At 39.8% G+C, this 14,686-nt stretch overlaps 1 protein-coding gene across 5 annotated transcripts in view; it reads right to left on the minus strand.

The window, feature by feature from the left end:
* BTBD8 (BTB domain containing 8) overlaps positions 1–14,686 on the minus strand; it is a 116,069-nt gene that overhangs the window by 96,229 nt on the left and 5,154 nt on the right. For 4 of the 5 annotated variants that reach the window (XM_008264890.5, XM_070078046.2, XM_008264889.5 and 1 more), the window contains exons 2-3: positions 13,702–13,899; positions 7,112–7,308 (exon numbers count right to left, since the gene is read on the minus strand). In XM_008264890.5, the coding sequence (XP_008263112.3) occupies positions 7,112–7,308; positions 13,702–13,899 (395 nt within the window). Of the gene's footprint in view, positions 1–3,758; positions 3,877–7,111; positions 7,309–13,701; positions 13,900–14,686 lie in introns of those variants that run through there. The other variant, XM_051857505.3, reaches the window with a different exon arrangement.

The raw sequence follows: 14,686 nt of genomic DNA on the forward strand, positions 1-14,686 counted from the left end.
GCCTCTGCCTCTCTGTAACTGACTTCCAAATAAATAAATAAATCTTTAAAAAAAATAAAAAAGAAAGAAAGAAGAATTAAACAATTAGATACCCAGGTGGCATCAGAGAATTTGTTGGTGTGTGGAAAAAATGATAGATATTTGGTGTCAAAAAAGTGAGGGCAGGAAAAAAATGACACAACCACAAATACCCATAACTCAGTGTGACCAAACATGAAGTCATCAGTTCACTCAACTATAAATTTACCCTCCTTATAATACTGAAGCCTGCAACAGAGTTCAATCAAACTCTTTAACATGGCTTATGAGCAAGGCCATCACATGTTTTGGTTTGCCTGGGATAGTCTCAGTTATTTCCTGCTACCCCAGAATAATTATTAATGGCAACCTTTTCACTCTCAAAAATGTTCCTGTTTGGACAAAATGGCTCTTCATGATCTGCTCCTCCTTCCATCTCCAGGCTCTCCTCTTCCCTTACTGTGATCCTTCCTGCCCCCTGGTCCACCACACTCCCTCAACTATTTCTGGTTTTCCAAATAGGCCATATGCCTGGCTCTCTCTGCTCTCAGGAGTACAGCTGATTAAAGAAAATTCTGAGATGTTCTAAAACTACAAGGACCTGAGGATAGAGTGGGGTGGGAGATAAGGGCAGTTAATCAGTTAACAGCTGCCCCTGAAATCAACAGAAGACTCTTTATATACTGAAACTTTGACATAAGCCCCATCACAACCTACTCACATATAAACTTTCCAGACTGTTAACCCCAAACAACCAGAAGCAAAAATTACTTTTCCTTAGAGACTGCCCTTTTATCCCAAAGCTTTTCCCTATTTCCTGTTATTCTGCTCCTCTTAACTATAACCAATGTAGGTACAATGTAATGTTCTTTGCTTCCCTGAAGTTTACAAAAATACTCTTGGCATTTTCCAATTGCTACACAGCTTTCCCGCTGGAAGTTGCAGGACTTTGTCCTAGGTCCTGGTCCTTCCTCTTTCTGGCTAACATTTGTAACGGCTCAATAAACCCCACTTTTTAAGGAACTGCTGGTCTGAAGAGTTTTGGATCGGCATAGTCATGCTGTTTCATTTGCCTGGAATACCTCTTGCTTAAATGTTTTTGCTTCATTAACATCTGGTTTTTTTTTTTTTTTTTTTTTTTTTTTTTGGAGGGGAGGGGGAGTATTTAATTCAGAAATTACTCCCTCTATGTAGCTTTCTCTGGAAGCCTAAGCTCAGGTTACATATACCCTATAAGTGTCCTCATAATATATTGTACATGACTCACCTAACTATATATCCCACTCTAAAATGATGCACAGAATATTATTTTGTTCACTCTTACATCTTTAAAAACCTAGCACAGGGGCTGGCGCCGTGGCTCACTTGGCTAATCCTCCACCTGCGGGACCAGCATCCCATATGCGCACTGGTTCTAGTCTCGGTTGCTCCTCTTCCAGTCCAGCTCTCTGCTGTGGCCTGGGAGGGCAGTGGAGGATGGCCCAAGTGCTTGGGCCCCTGCACCCACATGGGAGGCCAGGAAGAAGCACCTGGCTCCTGGCTTCGGATTGGTGCAGCACCGCCGTAGCAGCCATTTGGGGAGTGAACCAACGGAAGAAGATCTTTCTCTCTCTCACTGTCTATAACTCTACCTGTCAAAAAAAAAAAAAAAAAAAAAAAAAAAAAAAAAAAAAACAAAACAAAAAACCTAGCACAATGTAGATACTCAATTTTAAAATGTGATGAATGATTAGAATGGCATAAACCAGCAGTAAGCATAAAAGCATGGAAGTGGCAAAACACAGTTCTATGGGGAAACATCAAGTAATTCTATAGAATAGCTTAAGGAGTACGTGGGGGTTCTGCAGAGAGGAGACAGCAGAATTCTACCCAAGAATCAGCACACAAACTTCCCTGATACCATAGGAAGGAAGCTGAGGTTTAAATTAGAGCTGTGGGAAACAATTGAATAATTTAAAGATTTATTTATTTTATAGGCAGAGTGACAGAGAGAGGGAGAGACAGAGACATATAAAGATCTTCTATCCAATGGTTCATTCTTCAAATGGCCAAAACAGCCAGCACTAGTCGAGGATGAAGCCAGGAACCAAGACACCCCAGGGGTGGCACTGCGGTGCAGTGGGTTAAACCCATGGCCTTCAGAGCTGGTATCCCATATGGGCACTTGTTCAAGCCCTGGCTGCTATGCGTCTGATCCAGCTTCTTGCTAATGCCCTGGAAGAAACAGCAGAACATAGCCCAAGTGCTTGGGTCCCTGCCATCTATGTGGGAGATCTGGAAGAGGCTCCTGGCTCCTGGCTTTGGCCTTGCCCAGCCCTGGCTGTTGAGGATATGTTGGGAGTGAACCAGAAGATGGAAGATATGTTTCTCTGTGTCTCTCCCTCTCTCTCTGTAGCTCTTTCAAATAAATAAATATTTTTTAAAAAAGGACTCCATCCTGGTCTTCCATGTGGGTAGCTGGGACTCAAGTACTTTGGCCATGTTCTGCTGCTTTCCCAGTGCATTAGTAGGGAGCTGGATTGGAAGTGGAGTCCAGGACTCCAACTGGCACTCTGATAGCTGATGCTGGCATCACAAGTGATGGCTTAACCTGCTGTGCCACAATGCCAGTCCCCCCTACCCACCCTACTGAATCATTTTAATAAGATATCAAGCTGTTCCATGGTCACACTTGTAATAAACTAACATTGCCCTATATAACACAAACAGAGGATAGCATGAGACCTGAAGACACAAATTTTTGCAAATTCTTTTTTTTTAAATGTTTATTTATTTTTATTTATTTGGAAAGAAATAGAGAGAGGGGTTCCATCTGCTGGTTTACTGTTCAAATGCCCACAACATTAACAGCCAGGGATGTACTAGGCTGAAACCAGGAGCAGGAATTTCATCCAGGCCTCCCACGCGGGTGGGACCCAAATACTTGAGCCATCATGTGCTGTCTACCAAGGTGTGCATTAGCAGGAAGCTAGATATGAAGCAGAGGTGCAACTCAATCCCAGGCACTCTGGTATGAGATAAGGGGTCCCAACTGGCAGCTTAATCAGTTGCACCATGATGCCCAAACCCTGGGAAGCAAATTCTCAAAGAAAATGGAAGAGTCCTAAAATAAAGAAATGGCAGAAAGATGAGAAAGAGAAGTACTTAAGGATATTTAGGCGATAAATCACCAAACATGGTCATGAATGAAATGAAAAGCAAGAAAATATTGAGAAGAAAGACAGTGATATAATTAACATGGATAGGGCATTTAAGAAAAAGGCAGACTGGGAGGCAGGCATTTGGTGCAACAGTTAGGTCGCTGCTTAGGATGCCCACATGCCAGATTCAAGTCCCAGCTCCTCTACATCTGATCCAATGTCCTTCTTTTTTGAATTTAATTTAATTTATTTGAGAGGTAGCATTACAAACAGAGAGGGAAGACAGAGAGAAAGGTCTTCCATTCACTGGTTCACTTCACAACAGGCCACATCGGCCAGAGCTAAGCCGATCTGAAGACCTGGAGGAAGCTCTCCCATGAGGGTGCAGGGGCCCAAGCACTTGGACCATCCTCCACCCCTTTCCAGGCCATATCAAAGAGCTGGATCAGAAGAGGAATAGCTGGGACATGAACTGGCACCCATATAGGATGCTGGCACCACAGGCGGATGCTCAGCCTACTCTGCCACAGCGCCGGCCCCCAGAATGTTCTTCTAGTATGGATATTGGGAGACAGTAGGTAATGACTACTTGGGTCCTACCTCCCATGTGGAAGACCTGGATTGTGTTTCAGGGTCCTGGCTTTGGCCTGGCTCAACCCCAGCTGTTGTAGGCATTTGGGGAGTAAATTTGTGAATGGGAGATCTCTATCTGTGTATCCTTCAAAAAAAAATGAAAAAAGAAACTATATTAATTAACTTTAAAAAGAAAAGGGCAAACTTGGAGAAGCAAGTGATAGGGTTATTTTGGCACAGGTTAAACTTGATATTTACAGTATATTTAAAGATATGTTTAGCCAGGTTTGGACATGAAATGCAAGAAAAACAAGAATATCATTTCCTTAATGGGTAGAAGATACATCAGTGAAGAAGACTGAGGGATGGCCAAGAAGGAAAATCAGGAGGGTATGGTATCACAGAAGACAGAAAAGGTTCCAAGGAGGGGCAGCAGGGATATGAAAGATTGCAAAGAGAGTAATAAGATGTTAGACAAAAAATGTCAGACTAGCAACTAGGAGGTCACGGGTGAACCTGGAGTTTTTCCATGCAGTGACAGAGAAAGCAGTCAAAGAGCATGGGAGCTCTTTTCACTTCTACTCACAACTTCTTAGGCCACTTGAAAGGGCTGTTGTGGGGCCATGGCAGAGCTCTATACTAGACACAGGATACCAAAGGCTGGCTCTGCCAATTGTTGTGTGGCCTTGGGAAAGCTTCTATGCATTCTAAGCCTTAGGGTCCTTAGCTATAAAATCAGTCTGTAACCACTTACTTCTTTGGGTTATATGAGACTAAATGTGATAAAGTGTATGAATGGATCTACCTCAAAGCCTAGAATGTCTATTCACTCATTCATAATAAGACATGGTGACCATAAAAGAGAAGAAATCTAACCAAGCTTAAATCAGTTTAGTTGTTTTCCTTGTTGCACTAAACATCAGTGATCCTTTAGTTAACAGATATTTTCATACACTTTTACAGTCAATTCTACTATAATACTTGTCTTGAAAACAATTTGAGAAAAACCTGAATTTTGAGTTTGCTCAGATACAATTTCATACACTGTTACAGAAAGCTCGATTTAAGAAATTCCCTTAGTTCAAACAGGCACCAGAGGCTGGGTGGAGGATCAGCAGAAGCAGTTTATTAAAGTTGACAGGCCCAGGGGAATCACTTCCCAAGACTGGGCATCTGAACCAGGTTCCTTACAATATTTATAGGTTCATCAGCATCGTGCATTAACAGTTACAAAAACTGGTAGGCTTAGTGTAGCCTGCAGGACTCAGGATCACCCACGAGGAACTTGAGACCAAGCTTACAGGGAACTTAAGCAGGGTGGTGGTTGCAGAGAACCGAGATTAGGACACCTACCCAGGCATGCCTACAACTATGGGGAACCAAGATATGGATGACTGTCCAGACATGCCATACCTATGGGGAACTAGAACAGGGGATACAGTAAACAGACAGTAGGATATTTGCCCTCCTCATGGGTCTTGTCTGTCTCGTCTCTGGTCACAGCCTAACTTCCTCTTCAACACAAGAAACACTAGGACAATGCAGAAAACAGCATTCAATTGAACCACGTAAGAATACACAAAGCACACACACACACAAACACACACACACACACACAAACATACACACACACATCTACCAGACACCTCAGTTTACTGTATATGTTATGAGCCTCACCCAACCATATCCAGTGTTACAAATTTCCATCTGATTTCATAAGACTACTGTTAGGAGAAAATTTCCTATGATTATTTTTATGTTTTTGCATGGTATAACCTTTCTGAGCAAAGCACTGGTAAACTTGGCTAAACAGTGATGAAATGCAAATATGCTTGGAAGGTAAAGATAATATATTGCCTCAGAAATATTTAGACTTACTTCCCCTGGAAGCCAGGTCCTTTCAATTCAGGGACCTAATACAACCTTCCATTCCTTTCCCCTCCCCAGAGATTTACCTTCCAAAGTAACAGATCTTCCAGCAGCACATAAAAGCTTCCTAATTTTGTTGCTCCTCTCCTGTAGCACAATCCCCCACTACTTGGGCGCCATAACATCAAGCCCTTACTACACTGCCTCTTAGGGTTTTGGGGTTGACAATTGGCCTGAAGATACTCTATGAGTAGTAAATGATCTGTTCTCTGTCTACTTAATATCTTCTTTCCACTGATTCCCAATGATTTACAAGCTGCGATCTTTCTCACACCCACTTCTACAAGCAAACTAACTTCAGGTCTTTTTCAAGGTAAAATGCCAAATGTATTGTAGACATTTTCTTTTCTTTTTAAAGATTTATTTATTTATTTGAAAGTCAGAGTTACAGGGGCTGGTGCTGTGGCACAGTGAGTTAAAGCCCTGGCCTGAAGCGCTGGCATCCCATATGGGCACGGGTTCTAGTCCCGGCTGTTCCTCTTCCGATCTAGCTCTCTGCTATGGCCTGAGATAGCAGTAGAAGATGGACTAAGTCCTTGGGCCCCTGCACCCATGTGGAAGACCCAGAAGAAGCTCATGGCTCATGGCTTTGGATCAGCGCAGCTCCAGCCGTTGCAGCCAACTAGGGAGTGAACCAGCAGATGGAAGACCTCTCTCTCTGTAACTCTTTGAAATAAATAAAATAAATCTTAAAAAAAAAAAGGCTGCACCATTTTAAAAAATATAAAAATAAAGAGTTACAGAGAGAGAGAGAGATTGATTTTCCATCTGCTGAGTCACTCCCCAGATGGTTGTAACAAAGCCAGAAGCCAGGAGCTTCATCCAGATCTCTCCTGTAGGTGGCAGGGGCCCAAACACTAGTGCCATCTTCCACTGCTTTTCCCAGGCAATTAGCAGGGAGCTGGATTGGAAGTGGAGCAGCTGGGACACAAATTGGTGCCCATATGGGATGCTATTGTCACAGGCAGTGGCTTTACTTGCTACACGACAACAGTCCCTATAGGCATTTTTTTAACCATTCAACATACATAAAATTAGGTTATCATTTTTATTAGTTTCCTGTCTTTTTTACGTGTATCATAACAAAGCTTTTGTATAGCATTAATGTTTTTTGTTGCATGGGATTTTTTAAGGAATGCATATATTATATAATAACAGAATAGACTATACTTTTCTAAAGCTTTTTTATGGTGTAGATTGGAATAAGGACAATAAGTGGACACTTAAATGATTAAAAAGAGAATTGTGAATTTTTTTTGGGATTCATTCATAATAATCTCATCTCCAATAACCTGGGGAAACTGGAAGATGACAGTATTTTCATTTCCCCATGATTATTTTTATAAAAAAAAGTACAGCAGATTTTTGAAGTATATATTTCTCCAATTATATCAGAATATAATTATTTCATGGCTACAACATTTTATAAAAATCCACAAAACGTATCTCACCATTGGAAATTAAACTGTCATCTCGATCACTGATATCCTCTGGATTTTCAGGCTTTTGAAGAAAAGAATCAGATGATTCTTTACATTTTTGAAAATTAAAGTCCATTTTTTTTTGTGATAGGCCACTCTTCACTATCTTTTTCCTAAGATTTTCTTCTTCGTAGTTTTTTATATTTCTGTTGGATGAATATACAATCCTGAAATATAAAATATAAAATATTAATTAAAATAACATTGGTGATTCTTTAAAAAAAAAGCTATTTCCCAGTGTGCTTTTGATGTTATTTGCCTAATATATCATGTAATTTCAAAATAAATATCATATAATTAATGATATAAATATCCATATACCTATATATTTATGTATATATGTGTTTTCAATATTTTAAACATGGGTCACTTGAAGAAAGGTCAACCTAATACAGTAGAAAATTTGAATATAGTCTAAAAAACTTTTTAGTGTTAAAAAGTAATATACAATGCCAAAAAATTATATAACCTAAATGAATTGGCAAGTCCAAGAAAGACAAAAACTACCAAAACCCAATTCAAGAAGGAACAGAATATCTGAGTAGACCCACAACAAGTAAATAAATTCAGTTAGTAAACCGAAACTTCCCACAAAGAGAAAACCAGGACCACTTCACTGATGAACTCAATCAGATATTTAAAGAACTAACATTAACCTTTCACAAACTTTTCCAAAAACAGAAAAGGAGGGAACACTTCCCAACTCATTCTATTAGGCCAGTTACTGATACAAAAGAAGCCAGACATCAAAAGAAACACATAGATCAATGTTCCTAATTAACATACGTGAAAAAAATCTTCAGCAATAGCAAACTCAATACAGCAATATATAAAAAGGCTTAAGCATCACAATCAACTCAAATTTATCTCAGGAATTCAACAGTGGTTAGACAAAAGAAAGTTAATGTTATATACCATATCAATAGAATAAAGCACAAAAATCACATTATCATTTCAACTGACACAGAAAAATCATTCAGCAAATCTAATACCTTGTCATAATAAAACACTCAATAAACTAGAAATAGAAGGGAAACACAGTAATGTCCTCAATCTGATTAAGGACATCTATGAAAAGCCCACAGCTGGGGCTGGTGCTATGGCAAGCAGGTACAGCCACCGCCTGTGATGCCAGCATCCTATATGGCCACCGGTTTCAATCCTAGCTGCTCCACTTCTCATCCAGCTCGCAGCTAACATGCCGGGGAAAGCAGTGGAAGATGGTCCAAAGCCTGGGCCCCTGCACCCACATGGAAGCTCCTGTCTCCTGGCTTCAGACCAGTCCATTGCAGTCATTTGGGGAGTAAACCAGCAGATGCCAAGATCTGTCCGTCTCTTCTCTCTCTCTCTCTCTCTCTGTAACTCTGCCTTCCAAATAAATAAATAAGTGTTTAAAAAGAAGAAAAGGAAGAAAAGAAAAGCCCACAGCTAAAACCATACTTAATGGTAAAAGACTGAAGGCTGGGGTGGGTATTGTGGCACAGCAGGTTATGCTGCTGCTTGGGATGCCTGCCTTTCATTTCAAAGTCCTGGGTTCAAGGCACACCTCTGCTCTAGAAGAGTTCTCCCTCTGTATCTCTCTCACCTTTCAAATAAGTTTTTAAAAAACGCTTTAAAATAATAATAGTAAAAGACTGGGACAGGCATTATGGAGCAGCAGGTTAAGCTGCCACTTCGGATGCCCACATCCCATATCTGAGTTCAGGTTCTGGCTACTCTATGCTTTCAATCCATCTTCCTGCTAATGCTCTTGGGAGACAGCTGATAATGGCCCAAGTATTTGGGTTCCTGATATTCACAGGGAAACCTAGATGGAGTTCCTGGCTCCTGGCTCCTGGCTTGGGCCTGGCCTAGGACCAGCTGTTGTGGGCATATTAGTAGTGAACCAGCAAATGGAAGACTGTATGTATGTGTGTGTGTGTCTGTCACTCTACCTTTCAAATAAAATAATCTTAAAAAAAAAAAAAAAAAGACAAAGCTTTCCTCCCAAGATCAGCAAGGATGTCTGCTCCCACCACTTCTATTCAATGTTTTACCAGAAGTTCTAGCCAGGGCCATCAGGCGAGTAAAACAAATAAAAGACATCCAGGTTGGAAAGCAACAAGTAAAGTTATCTATTTTTACAAATGACAAACTTATATGTTAAAAAATCCTTAGAAGCCTAACAAAAAACTGGTAAATTTATCAACATTGTAGGATACAAGAACAATATGCAGGGCCAGCACTGTGGTGTAGTGGGTAAAGCTGCAGCCTGCAGTGCTGGCATCCCACATGGGCGCCAGTGCCGGCTGCTGCACTTCTGATCCAGCTCTCTGCTACGGTCTGGGAAAGCAGTGGAGGATGGCCCAAGTCCTTGGGCCCCTGCACCCACGTGGGAGACCCAAAAGAAGCTCCTTGCTTTGGCTTCAGATCGGTGCAGCTCCAGCTGTTGCAGCCAATTGGGGAGTAAACTAGCAGATGGAACACCTCTCTCTGTCTCTCTGCCTCTCCTCTCTGTGTAACTCTGACTTTCAAATAAATAAATAAATAATTTTTTTAAAAAAGATCAATATGTAAACATGAATTGTATTTCTATATTCTGGCAACAAACAATGCAAAATGAAATTAGAAAATAATTCAATTTACAATATCATCAAAAAATAAAATACTGGGGCCAGAGTTGTGGCACAGCAGATTAAGTCATTGCTCATGACACCAGCATTCCTTATTGTAGACCTACTTCAAATCTCAGCTACTCCACTTCAAATCCAACTTCCTGCTAATGTGCCTGGAAGACAGCAGAAGATAACCCAAGTACCTGGGCCCCTTCTATCCATGTGAGAGACTAGGATGGCATTCTAGGCTACTAACTTCAGTCTGGCCCAGACCTGGCTGTTGTAGCCATTTGGAAAGCGAACCAGTGGATGGATAATCTCTCTCTCTCTCTTTCTCTCTGTGCCTTTCAAAAAATAAACAAATCTTTAAAAAATAAAACACTTGGGAATATATTTAACAAAGAAGTTTAAGACTTGTACATTGAAACCTATAACACAATGTTGAAAGCAATTAAATAAAAAGAAATACATTCCAAGTTCATGCACTGGAAGATGTAATATTGTTAAGACAGGAAGCACTCTCTGAATTAATCTACAGATCTGATGCAATCTCGACCTAAATTCCTGCTTTTTTTGCAATAATTGACAAGCCAATTGCCTACTTTTTTATCACTACAACTAAATACCTAAGACAAGCGATTTATGAAGGGAGGTTTATTTTGGCTCACATTTTGGAGGTTCAGAGTTCAAGCTGGGGCAGCCCCAGTGACCTGGTATCTGATGACAGTGCTGGGTGGTGGAATGCATGCAGCAGAAGCATCACATGCTAAGTCAGGAAGCAGAGTGAGAACAGCTGGGCCCAACCGCGTAGATAAGCAGCCCTCTTGAGGGAACTGCCCTCCCACCAAAGGACCCCACAGACACTACAGCTGGATCAAATCTCCACTCTATCAGCAATTAATTTTAACCCATTCATCAATAACATAAGACTTTGGAGACCAAGTCTTCAACACGTGGGCTTTAGGGAACTCCAAATTAATATCCAAACTATAGCACCAACCCTCAAATCCACATAGAAAAGCAAAGGACCCAGAATAGCCACAACATCCTTAACAAAGAACAAAGTCAGAGGATTCACATTTCCCTTTTCTAAGCATCTTACAAAGCCACAGTAACACAGACTCCTTTGCACTGACATAGGATAAATATACAGATCAATGGACTAGAAATGAGTCCAGAACTTAACATCTAAGGGCAAGTGACTTTTGACAAGGATGTCCAGACAATACAACAGGAAAAAAAGAGTCTCTTCAGAAAACAAATGATGCTGAAAAAATTGAATATACAAATGCAAAAGAATGCAGTTTGGCTCAAACCTCACATTATATATGAAAATGAACTCAAAACTGACCAAAAACATAAATTTAAGAGGGAAAGGTATAAAATTTTATAAATAAGCATAAATGAATTTGATGATAGCTTCTTAGATCTGATGCCAAAAACACAAGTAACAAAAGACAGACAAAATGGAAAAATAGAAAAATGAAAGCTTTTGTGCTTTTAAGAATGCCATCAAGAGAATTGATAATTCACAGAATGCTAGAAAACTTCTGTTAAATCACATGTCTGATATCAGTCTAATATGCCAGAATACATAAAAACTCTTATAACCCCATAATATAGACAACTAAATTAAAAATATGACTAGTTGTCCAAAGATAGAGAAATAGCAAATAAGTACATGAAAACATGCTCAACATCATCATCTATCAGAGAAATACAAATTAAACCCACAACGATGAGAGACCAATTATACTCACTAGGTTATATATATAAGGAAGACTGAAGATAATAACAAGTATTGCCAAGGATGTAGAGAAACTAAAACCCTCATACATCACTAGAGGAGTGGAAAATGGTATAGATCCTTTGGAAGAGTCTAGTAGTTCCTCAAAAGGTTGAGCAAGGGCCGACACTGTGGCGTAGCAGGTAAAGCTGCTGCCTGCAGTGTCAGCATCGTATAGGGGCACCGGTTTGGGTCCTGGCTGCTCCACTTCTAAACCAGCTCTCTGCTGTGGCCTGGGAAAGCAGTGGAAGATGGCCCAAGTCCTTGGCCCCTGCACCTGTGTGGGTGTCCCAGAAGAAGCTCCTGGTTCCTGGGTTCGGATTGGCACAGATTTGGCCGTTGTGGCCATTTGGGGAGTGAACCAGCAATGGAAGACCTCTCTCTTTCTCTGCCACTGCCTCTCTGTAACTCTGCTTTTCCAATAAAATAAATAAATCTTAAAAAAAAAAAAAAAAAAAAAAAAAAAAAAAGGTTGAGCATAGAGTTACCATGTGGCCCAGCAATTCCCATCCTAAATATATACCCAAGGAAAATGAAAACATAAGAACAAAATCTTGTATATGAATGCTCCTAGCAGCATTACTTATCACAGCCAAAAAACACCATAAAAGGCCATCATTCATCAAAGAACAGATAAACAAAATGTGGTATAGTCATACAATGGATTAACATTTGACAATAAAAATAAGTGAAGTACATTAAATGTCTTCCACTATTTAGCTAATAATAAGTCTCTGAGTTCAGCAAACACTTGAGTCCTCCAAATCACTAAAAAGTTCAACTGAGAGGCTAGCACTGTAGCGTAGCCAACAGTAAGGCTGCCACTTGTGATGCTGGCACCCCATATGGGTACCAGTTCATAGTTCAGCTGCTCCATTTCCAATCCAGGTCCCTGGTAATGGCCTGAGAAAAGCAGCAGACGATGTCCCAAGTACTTGGCCTCCTGCCAACCATGTGGGAGACCTGGATGAAGCTCCTGGCTCCAGCCTGGCTCAGTCCAACTGTTGCAGCCATCTGGAGAATGAACCAGTAGATGGAAGATCTCTCTCTGTCTCTCCCTCTGTGACTCTGACTTTCAAATAAATAAATATTTTAAAAAAAGAAGTTCAACTGATGTCCTATTTTCAAAAATTTTGACAGAACACAAGATGCTGTGGTCTGAATGTTCATGAAGCTAAAATACGTATGTTAAAAGTTAATCCTTAATGTAGCACGTATGAAGAAGCAAGATATTTTGGCATTTGGAAGGTTCTACTTTCAGGAATGGGAGACACAGAAGATGCTATCTGAGAAACTAACCCTCACAAGACACCAAATTTAGGGGTGCCTTGATCTTGGACCTCTCAACCTCTAGAACTGCAAGCAGTAAATTTCTGCTATTTATTAGTAATTCAGTCTAAGGTATTTTGTTTTAGTAGCCTGAATAAACTAAGACATAAGTCCTGAGAATAAAAAGTTATGATCTTATATTTTTTATAAACATAGTTTACTTAAAGCGTCAGGTACCAATAATACAGAAGTCAGTTTGGGGACAGTTTGGAGCCCAGAGAATATATGGCAAAATGTCTAAAGACATTTTGGTCTTTATAATAAAACAGTACTACAGAGCATACCATTCATTCCTCCTCCCTCAGAATCAGTCTCTCTCTTTTTTTAAAGATTTATTTATTTACTTGACAGGCAGAGTTACAGAGAAGGGGAGAGACAGAAGAGAGGTCTTCCATTGGCTGGTTCACTCCCCAAAGGGCTGCAACCACCAGAACTGGGCCAATTGAAGCCAGGAGCCAGGAGTTTCTTCTGAGTCTCCCACGTGGGTACAGGGGCCTAAGCACTTGGGCCATTTTCCACTGCTTCCTCAGGCCATTAGTAGGGAGCTAGATCGCATATGGGGCAGCCAGGACCTGAATCTGCGTCCATATGGAATGTTGGCACCACAAGCAGAGGCTTAACCTACTACGCCACAGTGCTGGCCCCCCAAATCAGTCTTAAGTTCCTACTTAGCCTCTACCAATACTAACCCTCTAATAGTAGTTCTTAGCCTCTACTAATATGAGTTAGTAAGATAATTTGGATTTTAAATTAATTTCCTTAGCTTTTAAAATAGATATTAAACACAGTATATTTAAAAAGAAACAATTACATCTGAGACTTAAATCTGAGGGGAAGAAGATTTTACTTACTGTAAAAATGTCCTAAACTCTGAAGCTTCAACATTCTCCAGAGCAACAGACTCATGATCTGTTAAATGACTCGATGTCGGTCCAACAGTGTAAAAATAGAAGTCAGGAACCCTTGCTAAAAGGACTGCTTTGTGTGCTTTGAACAAAGTACAACCTACAGAGAAAGTAACATCTGCATGGATTTCTTCCCTTAGAAGCCTGTCAGATATAAAAAGAAATCATAGTTTAATTAGTGATGCTAAGAAATGTGATATATTTGTTTTTATAAAAGAGTTTAAAATAACAAATAAGCTAAAAAAGACAAAATAAAGATAAAATACTAGCATAAAAATGAGTTTGTTCTCAGTTCATTCCTAAGAATGTTAGTGTTGGCTTACAATCTTAATTTTCTAAAATTCATAATGCAAACATAATAGGACCACTTTTGCAAAATACCTTTTCTTATTCATTTCTTCTAATAAAATTGATTTTCTGCTATTGATTTTTCTTTAAAATGTAACCTCTTTATAGATTTATTTTTCAACATGGAACACAACATTAACATGGCTATATTAACAATTGAAAATAATCCTTTTTAAAATCTTACCAAAACTGAACCAAAAAAACAATAATGCAACAAATTGGACATAACAATAGACAATTCAGATCAGAAACTGGTACACTTTGTTCTGACTGATGTTAATTACCAAGTCTGAAGTGTAGGCTTGGCGGTCAAGAATGTGACATTTAGCCTTCTTCCACCCCTCTCCCCCTGCCAATGGAATTAATCATTCTCTAATTTATTATTTAAATGATGGACTCAGAGGTTAAATCTATTCAAATGTTTTACTAATGCACAGGCATAGTTACTGATACATATATGTAAAGTGTTTGAGAACAGAAATCAACATCATAATACAAACTGTCATAATCTTTTGTCACTTTGTGGTAACTACATATTTTCACTGTCTAAATACTACATAGCATTTCATATCACTATAGCAAT

Source organism: Oryctolagus cuniculus, chromosome 7, assembly GCF_051225735.1.
Source record: "Oryctolagus cuniculus isolate XC-2025 breed Fujian yellow rabbit chromosome 7, ASM5122573v1, whole genome shotgun sequence".
Taxonomy (NCBI): Eukaryota; Metazoa; Chordata; class Mammalia; order Lagomorpha; family Leporidae; genus Oryctolagus; species Oryctolagus cuniculus.